The sequence below is a fragment of the Eumetopias jubatus genome, unplaced genomic scaffold, assembly GCF_037043125.1.
Source record: "Eumetopias jubatus isolate StellerSeaLion01/CBP00866 unplaced genomic scaffold, mEumJub1_p1.0 scaffold_7, whole genome shotgun sequence".
Taxonomy (NCBI): Eukaryota; Metazoa; Chordata; class Mammalia; order Carnivora; family Otariidae; genus Eumetopias; species Eumetopias jubatus.
In genome coordinates this window covers 13950688-13967901 of record NW_028274813.1, presented here as the reverse complement: position 1 = coordinate 13967901, position 17214 = coordinate 13950688, and the positions used below count along the sequence as shown (strand labels likewise).

Here is a 17214-nt window from a genome sequence, read left to right as displayed (position 1 = left end):
GGTAGTTGGACTCTATCGGTAGTTTGCAGACTTTTTTTTTTTTTTTTTAGCTGTAGGAAAGGTGGTTCCTTATAAAACAAGTCTGACGTGCAGAGGAAATGAAAGCAGATTTATTTTGTTTGGAGCAAGGGGGCTTCCCCACCATTCCCTGTCCAGCAATGCCCCTGGAAGTGCCCCCCACAGGACCTGGGATTGAGGACCGTACCTTAAAACCACTGGGACCAGTGGTTTTTACAAATCATTCCAGACTCTGCAAGTCTGTGCCTTTTCCACACCATTGAAAAATACTTCCTTCCATTTTATAAACTACTCTTAGCAAAATGGACTCTTTCCATGTTATATAACAAATATGTATATTTTACCTTGCAAACCACTAAATATATGTGATATAGATATGTCATGTACAGAGAAAGACTAGGAATGTTATCATTTCTATTTTTTTTGTTTTTAAGTAGTTTCCTAGGAGAATAATCATCTTTCACCACAGGGGTGGATATATTCAAAAAGTCCAATAAAACTATATAAATTTTTTGCTTGAAAGTTTCATTATATATATATTTTTTTATGGTTCACAAAACCACTGACCCTAAGCTTCAGGGCCAGTGCACACAGAGAAATCTTCTTGAAAATGAAGTCGTCTAGTTTCTGGCTATCACAGTGAGCTTAAATTAGAACCTGCAATAAGCCTGGGGAGAGTGTAGGAGAAAACAATAAAAATGCCAAGTTATTTAGACAGTAAGTCTGGTCCTAGACTTAGGAGAAAAGGGAGGGTTCACATTCATTGTGCCATATAATAATTTTTCCAGGGCCCGAAAATGCCTAAAAATGAGGTTTTAAAAGGATTAAGTGGTTTTTTAAAAGGTATAATGTAAGCCTTCTCTAGTATGAGAAATAAAATTCAGATTATGACTTCTAGAGGCCATGAGGGGAAAAAAGAGACAAGATGTGTTCCCATAAAAAGACTGCAAGGACAGAAGGCAAAAGTGGCATCAACAATGGTGAGATGTCCCCTATGTTCATCTTTTCTTTCCTTTTTTTTTAGAGAGAGAGAGAGAGAGAGAGAGAGAGAGAGAGAGAGAGACAGTGTGTGAGCGAGCACATGTGCCCAGAAGAGGGGGGAGGGCAGAGGGAGAGAATCTTAAGCAGGCTCCCTGCTGAGCATGGAGCCCCCACCCGGGGCTTGATACCACAACCCTGAGATCATGACCTGATCTGATCCATCAACCTGAGCCAAAATCAAGAGTGGGACACTTAATCGACTGAGCCACCCAGGCGCCCCCATCTGTTTTGTTTCTTAGTGTAAAAAAAGAGAGAGAAACCATACAATAGCCCCTTAACTATAGAGAACACACTGAGGGATGATGGAGGGGAGGTGGGTGGGGTGGGGAGGTACGGTCCTCAATCCCAGGGGCATTGCTGGACAGGGAATGGTGGGGAAGCCCCCTTGCTCCAAACAAAATAAATCTGCTTTCATTTCCTCTGCACGTCAGACTTGTTTTATAAACACATAGGCTAGATGGGTGATGGGGATTAAGGAGGGCACTTGTTGGGATGAGCACTGGGAGTTTGTATGTAAGTGATGAACCACTAAATTCTACTCCTGAAACTAATATTACACTGTATGGTTTTTTTTTTTAAGATTTTATTTATTTGACAGAGAGAGACACAGCGAGAGAGGGAACACGAGCAGGGGGAGTGAGGGAGGGAGAAGCAGGCTTCCCACGGAGCAGGGAGCCCGATGCGGGGCTCGATCCCAGGACCCTGGGATCATGACCTGAGCCGAAGGCAGATGCTTAACCCCCTGAGCCACCCAGGAGCCCCACACTGTATGTTAACTAGAATTTACATAAAAACTTGAAACAAACAAAAACAAAGGTGAGCTGTCACAGTAAAATGGATAAGTAACTTCAGAGGACTAACATTTTTCTTCCGGCTTCCCGAACGAAAGTAGGGGAATAAAGAGGAAAGAATCTACCTTAATGGAAGAAATCAAGTTTTACTACATCATTGGGAGGAAAATGAAAAGGAAGAGTAAAAACAGGTTATAATAGAGAAACCTGAACCAATAAAACCTTACTTCTATCAAACATGGACAGGAATCATTACTTTTTTTAATTGTGTACATCTCCTGCTCGTAAACCATCAGAGGTTCCTCCTTCCCTTTGTAGTGCAAAGTCCCGATACCTTATTCTGGCATTGAAAGCTTCATTATTCCTTCTAGGCAAAGAGGTCCTCAATCCTCCTTCTTAACGCTCAGCTTCCATCAGGGCAGCTTACTCTGCTGAACACAACTCCTTTATAGGTAGGAACTATACTCCTTGCCGTTGCGAGAGGTAAAAATATTCCAAGGAGGGTGGATTCCGTTTACGGTAGGATTCATTACTAACAGTATGACAGCTGATAGCTTTGGATATGAAATCTGGGGGTGGCTGCGCAGGGAAGAGGGGGTCTTCTAAGCAGGGTTCTGGGAAAAGTCTCAGCCTCTGAGGGTGGGCACTGGGGGCAGAAGGTCTGAGAGAGAAAGCACACAGGGGTGGGCTGCAGACAGCGCTGACCAGGCCTTTCCCATCGCTAGCTGTGGAGAGGGAGGGATAAAGCCCTTCTCTGTACTGTTAGCAAATGCCTCAGCATTTGACAGGACACCCAATGTTTATATGAACACAGAGTGTGCCCGGTAAGCAATCCATGCTGAGCTCTGCCTCCACACTGGCACAGCAAAGCACGGAGAGCAACAGGGACCGGGGGACAAGCACGCAGATGGCATCTACATTCACTCATTTCACTGAGTCCTCTTCTTTGCTTCTCCAACTTTGCAAAACATCCTTTCCCATCCAGCTCCGGTCCGCACCTCCTGTCTCCCTCCTCTCGTCTCTTAGAGGTTTTCTTGCCCACAGTAATTACCTGACATCTGGCCATAAATGAAGTGACCAATACCCTTTTATCTTCCCTATCTTCAGTCAGTGTCCATGTCTCCTAATTCTTGTCTACCCTACAATGACACTTACTCAGCATCCTCTAAATGGGTAATGAAATAAATTAATTTAGGGGTGAACATCTACGGCCAATACCAACAAAATGGTCCTATGATTATGACTGCAAGATAAGGTAAGCATAAGGTGTATGCATTTCCTGGTCACAGAAAAGAATTAAGAGGTCAGCTGAAATCTGAAGTCAAACGAATAAAACCTTGCTAAACCTGCTATACTGGGACCTTTGTTCCTTAGGTAGGAGCCCCAAACAAGAAAATGTACACAACTAAGAAGGGTGTTTACAGTAGAACTTAAAACACTAGAAAATGGACATTAAAATTTAAATTTGGGAAAACAATACATTTCACAATCAACTATTGGGCTCAAAAAACTCAGATGAGATAGTAATAAACAAAAGTATACAAGCCAATTGGCCATTAAGCTCTTCCACAAATTATTTTCCAATTGAACTAACACTGGAGGGCATGACGGAGTCAAACAGTCCATAATCACCATTATGAGGAGTCAATCTCTGATTTTTCCATTGTTTAAGTTGAAGGTTAAAAGTAAATTCTTGGAAAGCTTTTCCTTCTTTAAGTATGCAAGTGAAATATGTTCATTGTTTTCAAAGGGTAATATGAAAAGAGGAAGGAAAAAAAAAAGCTGGATCTAATTGCCTAGTGAAAAGAAAATTCTGAAGTACTTTTTTTTCCCTTGGCATATTTTATGTGGATCCGGGATGAAAACACACTGACAGCTGTGTGAGGATTCAGTGGGGCAATATTCATGCAGTTCTTACTCACAGCACTTAACATACTAAGCAAAAGTCCCATAAATCTTATTTGTTGTTATTCATATAAAACCCTCACAATTTACCACACAATGAAGTCAAATCATTGGATATCACACGTGGTCTTTCTTTGCCCTTCGTGGAACTGCTGAGACGTGTTTGGCATTAAACCACTGGCCTACAATGAAGAAAGTTTAAGGAAGAGCCTTACAAAATTCACTAGTGTATTTACTGAACAGTTTGTGAACATCAATGGCCACACATCAGTCTCTCCAACATGTGATGTCGTGAAAGAAATAACCCATATCAGGGAAAACTGTCTCTCTAGATAAGAAGTTTCTATTGCATGGACGCTGATCATTGGATTGTCATTCCCTTTTTGTTCTGGACATTAGGTAGCTCAGAACCAAATCTGACATCAACCTCTAACAACAGTGGAGAACTTTCTGTGTACTGATCTATCTGTGATGGAAGTTCCTGGGGGAGTGAACACTGGCCTCAAATCTATCACAATGACTAATATGACCCACGGCACTATTAAAATCAAGGGAAGGGTTTATCAAATGGTTGAGAAGGTGAGCTTGGAGATCAGACCACTGTGGTCTGCTACTTAGCTAGCTGGGCCACCCTAACTTAACCTGAGTTTCAGAATGTTATAAACTTATAAAATGAGGATAATCTTGATAGCATAGAGTCATATTAAATTGAACAATTCATACACAGTGCTCATCATGAGTCTGCACATGGTAAGTTTTCAGAAAGTCATAGCTGTAATTATTATCTATAATAAATATTATAACACATGTAGATGTATTTTGTAAACAAATAAAGAACCATCAAATGCCAGGATGGAGATATTTTATTATTCCTCTCTAGAGCCTAATTTCCTCATTTAAAAGAAGGGAACAAATAAGTTTTCTAGGTCTCTTCTGGTTGCAACCTTCTTTTGTTCTCTACACTTAGAGAAGGTATGAACTGCATCACAGAGAACAAGGGTTATTAGGAAATACAACTCTCTAAAAGGAGTCACAACAGCACATATTAGAACCACCCCAACAGTGATCTGTTGTTTCTTAAACAAGAGGCTTGATTTTTTTTTGTCTCCCACTAATATAATTCCTTGTTCCCAGGGCCTAAACAGTTTTTGCTGATACCGGCTTGTTAGACGTTAAAATGCCTTCTTGCTACTTCTTCTGGCTACCCTCAAATTCTCCCAGTGTGACTTTCCTAGAGACACTCTACTCTTGCTTCTAATGGCTTTGACTTCACTTTTCGTTCCTCTCAATTTTCACAAGGAGAACCTACAGAAACGACCGCCTTTTAGAGAGACCAGAAGCTCCTGGGAAGTAGGACCTGGGCACCCAGGTTTAGGTACTGTGTGAAGTGTGTGCCTGGTTAAGACTCTGCCAATTCAGGATCAATCCAGATGTGAGTCTGGATCTCGCCCAGGAAGCTGGGCGGCAACTGGGCCTGCACAGAGAATCCTTTAGGGTGGCATGCTAGAGACCTGGCATGGCCTCGTCTGGATGTAGAAAGAGCCACAGCTAGCTGGAGAACTCCCAGGTCATGGCTACCAAGAGCAACTTTGGAAAATGGGATTACCTGAATAAATAGCTTCCAGAAAGCCAAGGCCAACATATCAGTTCTTCTTCAAGATCAAAACATTAAGGAGAGAGATCATATATTTGACAAAACATTTAAGCTGTGCATAAACCCTCTTCCTGCATGAAAAATAACATGTAAAAGGTGACTCATGTATGGAAAGGGTGAAAAGAAGGAGTTGATGATCTGAAATTGGTTCAGGAGTGAAGAGTTGTAACAGAAAAAAATTAGGTTAGCAGCAATCAAAGTTTGGCAGTGATTTCTTGCAAGGATAACTTTTTTACTCTTTCTTTTGAGTATTTGTAGTCTTGAGTCTCCCTCTCAAAGGAATACAAATTAAAGCTAGGTGGAAAGGTAACCCTGACTTTAAGTCTAGTCCTTTAATCTTGATGGTAGTGATTCCCTGAGAAGGTTAATTTGCCATTGAGATCAAGACCAGAAGAGGACAGAGAGGAAAAAAAGAAGAAGAAAGAAAGAAAGGAAAAAAAAAATAAAAAAGAAGAGGAAGGGAAAAGACCAGAAACCTGTAGACTGAGGAGAGTCCTTTGACACAAATTTCAGAGCAAGGTGCTAAGCACCTCCACTGTGATCTCATTCCTCCCCTTTCTTCCCCTGAATTTCTCAGAGAACTAAGTTATTTTGTAAACTTTTGAAATATATCTTAAAATTAATTATTAGGAAAAGATGCTGTGAAAAGAAGCATCTTTATGATCTCATTGAGAAGTGGATGTGAGAGTAGATGTAATATCCTCAATATTAAATGCAGGAAAATGCATATGGGAGCTGGTCCAGGAGCATATCATCAAAGTCAGAAAAGCCTCATAAGGAAGACTATTTTCACTATCAAAAAATTCCAGTTTTGAAGCAATTCTTACGCCATAAGAGTTTGAGAAAATGTTCGATAATAAGGCAGTCTTCATTATATACGAGAGAACTCAGGCTGGGAGAGACCATGTAAACGCAGTGAATGTAGAGAAACTTTTATCCAAAACATAAAGCTCCAGTGGACATGAGCACTGGTATCAAAAGGAAGCGCTATGACTCCAACAAATGTGAGAAATATTTCTGCGTGAAGTCAAAACTCAAGAATTAGAGAATTCATAAAGAAAATTTTCTAACTTTCATGAACATATCTTTAGCCACAAGTCATAGTCAAACTGAGTCTCTCAAACACCAGGAAAAAAAAATACACACACACACACACACACACATATATATATGTACACATATACATATATATGCATCTATTTATGGGAGGAAACTAACAATGGCATACTTGGAGCAGCCTTTTGCCACAGATCAGTTCTCACTTTATATCTGAGCACACACACACAACAGAAACCTTTAGAAGGTAATGAAGGTAGAAAACCTTCTGCCAGAATTTACCCTTCAAATTACCCATACAGGAGAGAAATCACATGAATGTAACACAGGCAGGGAAACCTTTTTATGAAGTCTCATTAAACACGAGAATACATGGTGGGGGGATCTTATGATATTGAATGTAGGAAAAAGTTCTGTCAGAGTCCATCTTGGCTCTACATCAGAGAATTCACTATACCTGTAAAGAACATGGGAAACCTTTCTTCCAGAACACCTCTTTGGATATCAAAGAACGGGCTGAGGAAAGAAAACCTTCTGCGTGAAGGCAAACCCTCAATTCAGAATCAGAGAACACACATTAGGGAGAAGATCTATGAAAATAATGAATGATCGGAGAGTGCCTCCAGCAGCAGTCACACTTGCTATATCAGAAAAGTCACAAAATGAAGCAGCACTGGGTGAGTAATGTGTGGAGAAGACCTTCACCCAGACAGAATCACTTACTGTCAGGGGACTGTTATGGAGAGAAGCCCTATCAATGCAAAAAATGTGGGAAATCCTTCTGCCAGAAGACAGAAACCTTTTAGATTAGAAAATTCACATAGAAACCCACAGAAAAAAATGTAGGTAAGGCATCATCAAGCAGTTACAACTAACCGAACATTACAGAAATAATATTTGAATATCCTGAAAGCAGGAAAATTTTTGTAAGAAAATAAAGACCTGGGGAAATTCCATCAAGTTAGAGGGTTTGTTAAAAACACATTCTCCTGGGGCACCTGGATGGCTCAGTCAGTGAAGCGTCTGCCTTCAGCTCGGGTCATGATCCCGGGGTCCCTGCTCAGCTGGGAGTCTGCTTCTCCCTCTGCTCCTCCCCCTGCTTGTGCTCTCTCTCACTTGCTCTCTCATTCAAATAAATAAATAAAATCTTAAAAAAAAAAACAAAAAACACATTCTCCTGCCAATAATTTGCTCTAGGAGTTATGGTTCATATGTGATTCCAGAGCTTGTATACAAAAAAAGCAATCAGTAAACTCCTTCGTAAATCTAACATTTATAAATAAAAAGATTTTTAGGGGCACCTGGCTGGCTCATTCAGAAAAGCATGCGACTCAATCTCAAAGTCATGAGTTCAAGCCTCACGTGGGGTGTAGAGATTACTTAAATAAATAAAACCATAAAAATAAAAGATTAAAAAGAAAAAAAAAGAAAAGAAAAAGCCACACCAGTCAGAAAGACACAGGAGCCAGCTTGAGGAAGCACTCAATGGCCAAGTCTGTGACAAAGTGAAGACTAAAATAACTGAATTAATAGAATATAAATTATTAAAAACATAAATTCATGTGTCCATGCCGATAATAAATAGATTGATCAAGAAGGGAGGTCTCTTGCCCATAGCCAAGAGCTAACTGGAAGAGGTACTGGGCGGGGGGCTGGGTAGCGCAGCTGGCGTACGACTCTTGATTGTGGCTGGGGTCATGATTTCAGGGTCCTGGGACAGAGCCCCAAGTCAGGCTCCATGCTCAGCGGAGAGTCTGCGTCAGATTCTCTCTTCCTCTGCCCCTCCCACTCATGCTCTCTCTCTCTCAAATAAATACATAAATAAATCTTAAAAAAAAAAAAAAAGGAAGAAGCACTGGGATTAGAAAATCATTACTTTCCAACCATTATGGCAAAAACTGGGTCAGACAAGAATCATGGTTACCCAATCTAGGGGGAAATTTTGATGAGAAGCAAAATATTTGCAATGTCTTCAGTATATCTCCACAGACTGCTTGTTAGTTGCTAAAGGAATAAAAGATAAACAATACAATGGAGAAACTGGACGACATCTTGATCAGTGATAAAAATTAATATCATCTGTGAGGGAGAGATGGATATTATGTTCCTCCAGACATGGCACCTAGAGAGGGACATATCACCTAAACAGTATTCTTGCTCAGAATGCTTAACTTCAACCTAATTACAGAGAAACATCAGGCAAACACAAAACAAGGACCATTCTTAAAAAACAAATAGTGAGGGCTGGGCTATTTCCTCAAAAATACCAATGTTATAAAAAGGCAAGTTTAAAGGAGGCTAAAGAGACACGGCATCAAAGACTAATTCCTGTATTAAATGAGGAATGGTGTTATTAAGGACATTATCAGATCAAGTGATGACACTGGAATATAAGCAGTAAATTAGATAAAAATATAGGATCAATATTAGTTTATGAAGTTGCTAGTGTGCTGTGGTTTTAGGTTCAGTGCAGCGAGAGGAGGGGATAGTGGTAGGAGGGGGCCGAAGCGGTAAGAAGTTAACAGTAAGTGCATTTGGGTTCAGAGTATACAGCTCTTCTCGGTACTATTTTTATTTTGCAACTTTCTGTAAGCTCTAAATTATTTTTTTTTAAAAAGGTAATTTTTAAAAAGCCAGTCCAGCATGTTCTGGACCCTATCTCCAAAAACAACAGGTATTCCCCTGTCTCTCTCATCTTCCTTTTCCCTCTTCACTAGAGCAATCTGCTAAGCTCAGACACATCTTTAAGTACAAAAAAACAAAACAAAACAAAACAAAACTGCTCTAGACCCCCAGCCACTCTAAAAGACTTATCTACCACTACAGCCTGGCCTCTGTCTTCACTGCTCTTGCTAAAGTCAGTAAACACACCCAGGTCGCCAACTTCAACAGTTACTACCTACCTGACCTTTCCACAGTGTTGACGTCCTTTTCCTTGAAAGAATCTGCTTCTCCTCACTTTTGATCAGACACCTGTCATTTTCCTCCTGCCCTTCTGCCCCCTCTAAATCTTCTGCCATTTCCTAACTCTCTCCCGAACTCTCTCCCAGACTTCTCATGATTGAAGTTCCTAAGATTTTCAGTCCACTCTGTCTTGCTTGGCAGTCTCATCCATCCCCGTGGCTTCAAAAACCATCTACGTGCCAATGACTCCCAATTTACTTCTCCAGCCCACAGCTTTCCTCTGAATTCCATATTCACACAGCCTGAGTGCCCTGACATCGCTGACTGAAAGGTCTCAAACTTAACATATGCAAAAGTGAACTATGGGTCTCCCCCAACCCCATACCTTTTCCCCCTAGTCTTTCCATTTCAACGAATGCTACTTCCATTCATCTAAATCAGAAAATCCCCACCATCAGTTGGATGTTGACATTACAAGCAACGTTTTTTCATTATGCTTTTCAACGGTTTAAAACTTCCCTACAATAAACATATATACTTGTGAAGACATTAAAGAACCAAAACCTCTTTCTTTGAAACAGAACAAAACAAAGATGTGCTTTATAATCTCTATTTTTGTTCTTAATTTTCACTTTATGAATGTCTAAAAATTAATATTAAGTTTCATATTACCGGAAGTGTTTGGATTTACTGAAGACATAATGGAATCAGCTTCTATCTAGAAGAGAAGAAAGAATAGCAGATATAATTTCATCAAATGTTTTCACAGTGCAAGTTCTTAATTCCTGAGGTGTGGGGAAGGATTGTATTTTATGAGAAACCAAATGTCTTGAGTTCAGCCGACAAGTAATACCACAGGACAGCTGTAAGAGTCATTTTATTCTTGCATCTATATCTAGGGTGGGGGGATGGGTGAAATAGGTGATGGGGATTAAGGAGGGTTGTGATGAGCACCGGGTGTTGTAGCTGTTGAATCACTGTATCATACTCCTGAAACTAATATTACACTGTGTTAACTGGGATTTAAATAAAAACTTAAAAAAATAAAATAAAAAATAAAGTGGTATTAAAGCAAAAAGTATCCCTATATCTATAAAATACAATATGCTAATCCGCTACAGACTCTAATGGCCCCAAAACTGTTCCATTGACCAAAACAGTTTAAGCATATATAATCAACTTGGCTGTCACATATGCAGCATAACCTAAAAGGTAACCTTTCTATTTTAGACAAATACAAGTGATTATTGCAATGAGCTCGATAGCTTTATTTTTGAACTTTTTTTCCTGATTATAAAAGTAACATGACATAGAAATCATGAAAAATATTAAAAAATCATGAAGAACGCTTTTAAGAACAGCCATCCAATGAGAACCGCTATTAACATTTTGGCCTAGTCTCCATTTTTCCCCCTATGGCTTTTTAAACATATTTCAGAACACACCCTGTATATGGTTCAGGAAACTGCTTTCACCATACATTAAAATATAAGCATTTTCCTGTATGGTTACAAGGGCCTTATAAACATGATGGAATTGGAATCTTGGCAACACTTGGATTCTGTACTTTCTGTACTTTCCTCTTGCCCTTGCCAGGTGGTTCCTGTTGCATCTTCATGGAGCCCCTGCTTACCCTTAAATATTGGTACCCCCCAGTGGTGTATCTCTCGCCGTCTGCATACTGTTCTCAGGCAACACCACCCAGTCTCATGCTCTGAGCTATCAAACCTGTAAACTGAGGAGTCCTGAATCTGTCTCCAGCCCTTCCCTCCCAATTCCTCATCTGGTTCCAGATCCCTGCATTTACAAAGGGCGGCAAAATCTGAGGGCAGATCTTTACCACCAAAACCTTAACACTAGCACGGTATTTAATGAGTGAATTCACTTGGGAGTCCACAGCCTCCTCAAACTTAATGTGCCCCAAACTGAACTCGTTGACTTTCTCCCAGGCCTACTCCTCAGTTTTCCTACTTGGTGGCATTTACTATTGCTTCAGGCCTGGTTTCACACCCCTCTCTTACAGCCAACCACATCTAATCATCAGGGCATAACATCTCCCAACATGACAAAGTTCTTCTGGATACTTCATACTAGAGGAGGCTAGCTAGCTCTTCTAATCTAAGTGATGCCTAAACTGCTACTTTTCACAAGAATTAGAAGACCCTCTTCCTTGTCCCCTTCACTTTGGGTTCTTTCTGTTCTTCTCATGTTAGCATTGATCAGAGTTTTATAAGTCTCTCTACACTAACTTGTGATCTGCTTCACAGTAGGGGCTATATTTTATTCATTTTTATATCACTAGCAACTAGCAAGTGTTCATTTTTTTAAATAGGAACACTTTTTTTTTTTAAAGATTTAATTTATTTATTTGACAGAGAGAGAGAGAGCACAAGCAGGGGGAGCAGCAGAGAGAGAGGGAGAAGCAGGCTCCCTGCTGAACAGGGATCCCGATGCAGGGCTCAATCCCAGGACCCTGGGATCATGATCTGAGCCGAAGGCAGATGCTTAACCGACTGAGCCACCCTGGCGCCCCTTCACTTCATAAATTTCATTGTGTAAACAGTTGCATGAGTGGATAAATGATTTATTACATGTCGTGCATTTCAGTAAATATTTCATTTGCTCAAAAGCAATATTCGAAAATAAAACCCCAGGGGCTCCTGGCTGGCTCAGTTGGTGGAGCATGCAGCTCTTGATCTTGGGGTTGTGAGTTCAAGCCCTACGTTGAATGTAGGAGATTACTTAAAAATAAAATCTTTTAAAATTAATTAAACAACACCCCAAACCTCAAGCTAGTATAAAAGTAAAAATCTGTTACATTTCACAGAGGGTATGCATTGTCACTTATTTAACACAAGTTCATAACAAATGATTGACAGGTGTACAGATGATTTGCTATCACTTTACTGTTTAGTGATCTGCAGTCAGATATTTGATTAAAAAATGAAATCCGCTACCTCGGCAAGGTTTGAGAATAAAAGTAAAAATCTGTTAAATTTCACGGACTGTACATATCTGTCTTACCACATCACTGTACTTGTCATTCATTTCCTCACTTATATTCTAAAATTAAAGCCAATTAAGGAGATTCAGGGATGATAAAAGCAGAATGAAACCAACTATCTTTCCAGCTGAACACAGCTTAAATACAATGCTTCAAAGGCTGGATCCATTTAGCTGACTTGCTTTGGAATTCTAGCTGAAATGACTGCAGGTGAAGAGAAGAGCTGCAATTTCTGGGAGTCAGCCCTATTTCTCTGAGCTCCACAACCAGCATCTCAGTAACCAAGCATTTGCTAGGAGGTGAACCACTTTGAGCCCACCTGGTCCGTTTATGGGACAGATTTGTGTCAACAGAACTTATTTACCATGAGGTTGTGATACGTTTAAGCATAACGAGGGATGGAGACGCGATACATCACGTGGTTCCTGGCTTTGCTGGGCTTGCAATCTGATAGGCAGAACTCACTCTTGAGGAACAGCCGGGCCAAACTGGTTTAAGGAGGGCATGGGGTGGGGGGAGGACATTCCAGGCAGAGCCCTCCGTTTGATGGCTGCAACTGAATTTCTTAAAGCTGGACAAGATCTTGTCTGGTTAATTCCAGTTCAGCATCTTAACAAGAGGGATCCATCTCTAGAATCAACGTAACAAGGGGAGCAGGAAATCTGTCCTCCTAAAGCAGGACGCTCCTTGAAACTCAGCTCAACTCTCCTTATTAGTGAATTAGTGCAAACTTTCCTGAAGAATATCCAACAAAATTTCAAATGTACCTAGCAACTACACTCCCAGGAATTTATTCCATAGATATACATCCACAAGTATAGATATGCATATAAAATGATGCTCAACACGACAATGTTTGTAGGAATGAAAAATAATGGAGGCAATCTAAATGACAAAAGACAGGAAACTGGCTAAAGATAATATTACACAACTACTTTTTAAAACGTGGTGGTGTGTGCTTTTATGTTCATTGTTAAGTGAAAAAAGCAAAATAAAATAGGTATACTATGTACCTACTTATGTTTTTATTTAACCCTTTATTTTTAATTTTTTAAAATATTTTATTAACATACTATTTGTTTCAGGGGTACAGGTCTGTGATTCATCAGTCTTACACAATTCACAGCGCTCACCATAGTACATATCCTCGCCAATGTCCATCACCCAGCCACTTCATCCCATTTATGCTTTTAATAGAATGCTAGGCATGTTTGTTATACATAGGAAATTTTGGAATGACACACAAAAAATTGTAAATTATGGTAACTCCTGAGGAGTGGGACTGCTTGGTAGCAAAGGAGGGGATTTTACATTCAACTTTATACTTTTTCCAGACTGTCTGAATTTTTTGTCTATGGAACCGTATTAGTTTTATAATTTAAATGAATTCCTGTTACCAATACCCCCCCCCAGCCTTCCTTCTTGACATCTCCCTAGCATCTTACATTTATTATAAGCCTGGTGGTGAGAAAAGCTTCATGAATTTTAATTCATCCCTGAGTTAGGTTCTTAAGAAGAGTAAAATTCAGCACTGGACACATCTCTGAAATCGCTCTGAGAGGCAGTCATTTTAAACATCGGAAACTAGCCACTGCAGTTGACTTAGAACCCACCCACCCTTGTATTGTCTGCCCCATTCCCAAATAGATGAAGAAAGCTCTACCTTGGAGGGCTTGTACCCAAACAGCATTACAACAGCAACTTTAAAGTCCTCTCTGCTTAGATAGCCTTTGTTATCTTCATCGCATGCTTTAAATACCTAAAGAACATTAAATAGCTTCAGTTAGACCGAAACGGTTTGTTCTATTACTTTTATTACTAGTTTATATTAAATTTAGACCTCTAAAATCTAAAACTTAGCTGAGCAGGAGGGTTCGGAGATGGGAGTTGCATTATCTTAATTTTCCTTCTCAAGAATTATTAATGTGCTAAAATTTACCCCCCGAAATGTGCAAACGACTTAATCGCTAGACTGACGGAAATTAATTCCTTTAAACCACTGGGATAAATTCTATCCAAAATTCAGTCCTAGAATTAGGAAGGTGAGACAGATATAAGGTTAGAGGTTCTTATTAATAAACTGGAGCGGGGAAAAGGAGCTTGGAAGTAGCCAGAACACTGGACAGAGAGCGAGAAGCCTTGCAGCCCTCGGCTCAGTCATTAACCATGGGCCTTTGGAAGGACAGTGCAGTCCCTGTCAGTGCAACAAAGATTAGTGAGACCCAGGCGGGTGAACGAAATGGGAGCCCTTGGTCAAGAGTCGGAGAATCAGCCCTCCGGACACCTACTTCCACCCACTTCCTGTGTTCTGAGGGGCTGGCTTCCCACGTCCGTGGCCGGGCTCCGGCCTCGGAGAAAAACATCTCGACCACCACAACCGAAAGGGACTGGAAAACCCGAGACCTCCACGGCCAGAACCCGGTTGCTGCAATTCTCTGGCTACGCTCACCGCAGCTAAGAAAGCTGAACTTGGCCGGGCAACTCCAACGTCTTCTCCCATTGGACGGCCTGCTAGCCACTGGCGTTGATCCCGCAGCTCTATTGGCCAGAAGGTTTAGGCCCGTTTCCTTGGAACAGCCTATGGCGGAGAGGCTCCTGGGCCCGCCCCCAGTCTTGCTACCGCCATGCTCGGCCCCTTAACTCCTTGCGCACCACTGGGATCTCGCTCACAGTCCTGCTTCAAGGTCTCTAGCAAGGTTCCTCCCATGTTTCTGCCCCCACACCTTGCAATAAGTTACTGTGGTAATTTTTATCTATGACACTGTGCTAAGCATAGGAAACACAAAAAGTGTGAACAAAGCATTAAAAGAACCAAAAAGCCAAGTCCAGGATTCATGTGCATATCAGCAAGTCACGTTATTGGGGTCGATCCCTCCAGTGCAGTTACTACGGTCTGTTTTGTCCTCCCGATATCCCTGCAGGAAGATGTTCAGTAAACGAACCAAGTCCTTAGGACTTTTATGATGTGGGAAACAAAGCCAAAAGGAAATGTAAATAAAATTAAATGTTCTTATAACCTGCAGCCCATTGACAATTACTTGATGCGGCAGCGTATAACGTTCTTCCAGGAAGCTCCCAACTGTCTTAATGTTAATGCCTTGCTAGAGGGTAAAACAACCTTAGCTTGACAATAGCAAGGCCTCCTTTATCTCGTGAGTACTTTTTGGCAAATCAAAGTCCTTTTGGAAACTTCCCTGGTCTTTACCTCCCCCAACTCCAACGTATATAATCAGTTGCTCCTCACAATCCCCCCCCCCCCACAGCAGTTCTTCTGCCCCTGGGTCCTATCCTCGTGCTTTAGTAAAACCACCTTTTTGCACCGAAGGCGTCTAAGAATTCTTCCTGGGCCGTCAGTTCCAGACCCCAACAACACTACTCCAAAAAAAATCACATCAGTTTACACCAAGCTGTTCCACTAAGCCCTCTAGGAGAAGTGCCTACTTTGAAAGAAACTGAGAATAAATGTTATAAACATTATTAAAGCCAAGGAATATGGGGGGGGTGCGTTTTGCAAAAGAGTTTTAGACCCCACTCTCTTCTAGCAAACCAGTAAGGTTAAAAACACACACGTTTCAAAGAAGAAACAGGCATTCGCGTTTGAGTGTGACGGGAGCTCATTTACCCTTTTATTTTAGAGCAGGTTCTACAACTTTGCGCCCCCAGCGAGCCCGCTCCTCCGGGATACAGGTCTCAAACCAGAGCGGCCTCGAACCTAAGCTAATCCTCACTCTGCCTTTAAGTAAATACCCCCTGCCTCGAGCTCCGGGGAAACTGAACCTGTCTATGACACTCCCTGCAAAGGGGATGAGTTTCGCCCATTAACTAAGGGAGGAGAGAGAGAACACTTAATTTTCCCTCTCCCCCTTTTAGGAGAAGCGGTCAGGGGGTGAGCCGAGAGCTGGAGGTTGCTAGGACCACCCATTCCTGCCGGAGCGCTCAGCAGCCCCTCAGGATCCGACGGTCTTTAGGACCCAGCGCTGGGCGTCCCGGAAAGGGAAGGGGCTGGGCCACGGGGGTGCGCGCCCCGGCCGGGAGGGTTTAAATTGCGCGCAGGCGCGGGCGGCGGAAGACGGAGCGCGAACCTGTGGGTTGTGGGAGTTTTAGGGGCGAGTTCGGCTTTTTCCGGCTCTGGAAGTTTCAGGTTCGTGTCCGGCGGCTGCGGTACCCTGGCCGGGGAGACCCTGCTCCTTCCGGCCTAGGCCCCTCGGGTCCCGTGAATTCTGAGGCCGGGTGGGACTGGAGGTGGAATCTGAGGGAAGCGGGGTCTCGGGTAAAAACGCTGGGGAAGGTCCCCGTGTGGGCCTCATAGAATCTGTCGGGCGCGAGCGGCAGGCGTCGCGGCGAGCCGAGGGCGGCCGGGGGCGTGGGTGCGAGGGCTGCCCGCGCTGGGGTTTTTACTCCGGCTTCTGGGCGCGGCAGGTGGGCGGTAGCGGCAGGCAGTGATGCTGGCGCGCCGTCGGGCGCCTACCTTGTGCCGGACGCTGAACCGTTCTGGGCCAGGTTGCCTTGTACGCGGAGCCTGTCATTCGCGGGACTCAGTATAGACTTGATGCGAGGTGGGAGAATTTCTTTATTTACATCCTCCTTGGCAATATAGGTTCATGTAGTTTGCCAAATTTCAGTCATTTGCCTTTCTCCTTCCTGGTTTTTGTCTCGCTTTTAATACCTCTACCATTGTTTACTTGATGTTTTTATTTGAACCCGCTTTTACATAAAGATGGTCTTTAAAACTTTATTTTGTTGGAAATAAAATAGAGCCGCAAGATACTTTGATTAAAAAAAGTGTTACTGGTGCCTGCAGAAGAGCCCAAAGTTTCTTGAGGCCTTTCTGCAACACTGCG

At 42.0% G+C, this 17214-nt stretch overlaps 2 protein-coding genes across 5 annotated transcripts in view; one reads left to right on the top strand and one right to left on the bottom strand.

Annotated features, from left to right (window-relative positions):
* EFCAB11 (EF-hand calcium binding domain 11) overlaps positions 1–14736 on the bottom strand; it is a 140740-nt gene extending 126004 nt beyond the window's left edge. Inside the window, exons 1-3 of the mRNA XM_028099406.2 lie at positions 14662–14736; positions 14037–14132; positions 10042–10087 (exon numbers count right to left, since the gene is read on the bottom strand). Coding sequence (XP_027955207.2) covers positions 10042–10087; positions 14037–14132; positions 14662–14736 — 217 coding nt within the window. The remainder of the gene's footprint in view (positions 1–10041; positions 10088–14036; positions 14133–14661) is intronic.
* Positions 14737–16426: 1690 nt separating this feature from the next.
* The window catches only part of TDP1 (tyrosyl-DNA phosphodiesterase 1), a 96408-nt gene continuing 95620 nt past the window's right edge, over positions 16427–17214 (top strand). For 3 of the 4 annotated variants that reach the window (XR_015768472.1, XR_015768473.1, XM_028100594.2), the window contains exon 1: positions 16427–16514. The gene's annotated coding sequence lies outside the window, so the exon portion shown is untranslated. The remainder of the gene's footprint in view (positions 16515–17214) is intronic. The other variant, XM_088024482.1, reaches the window with a different exon arrangement.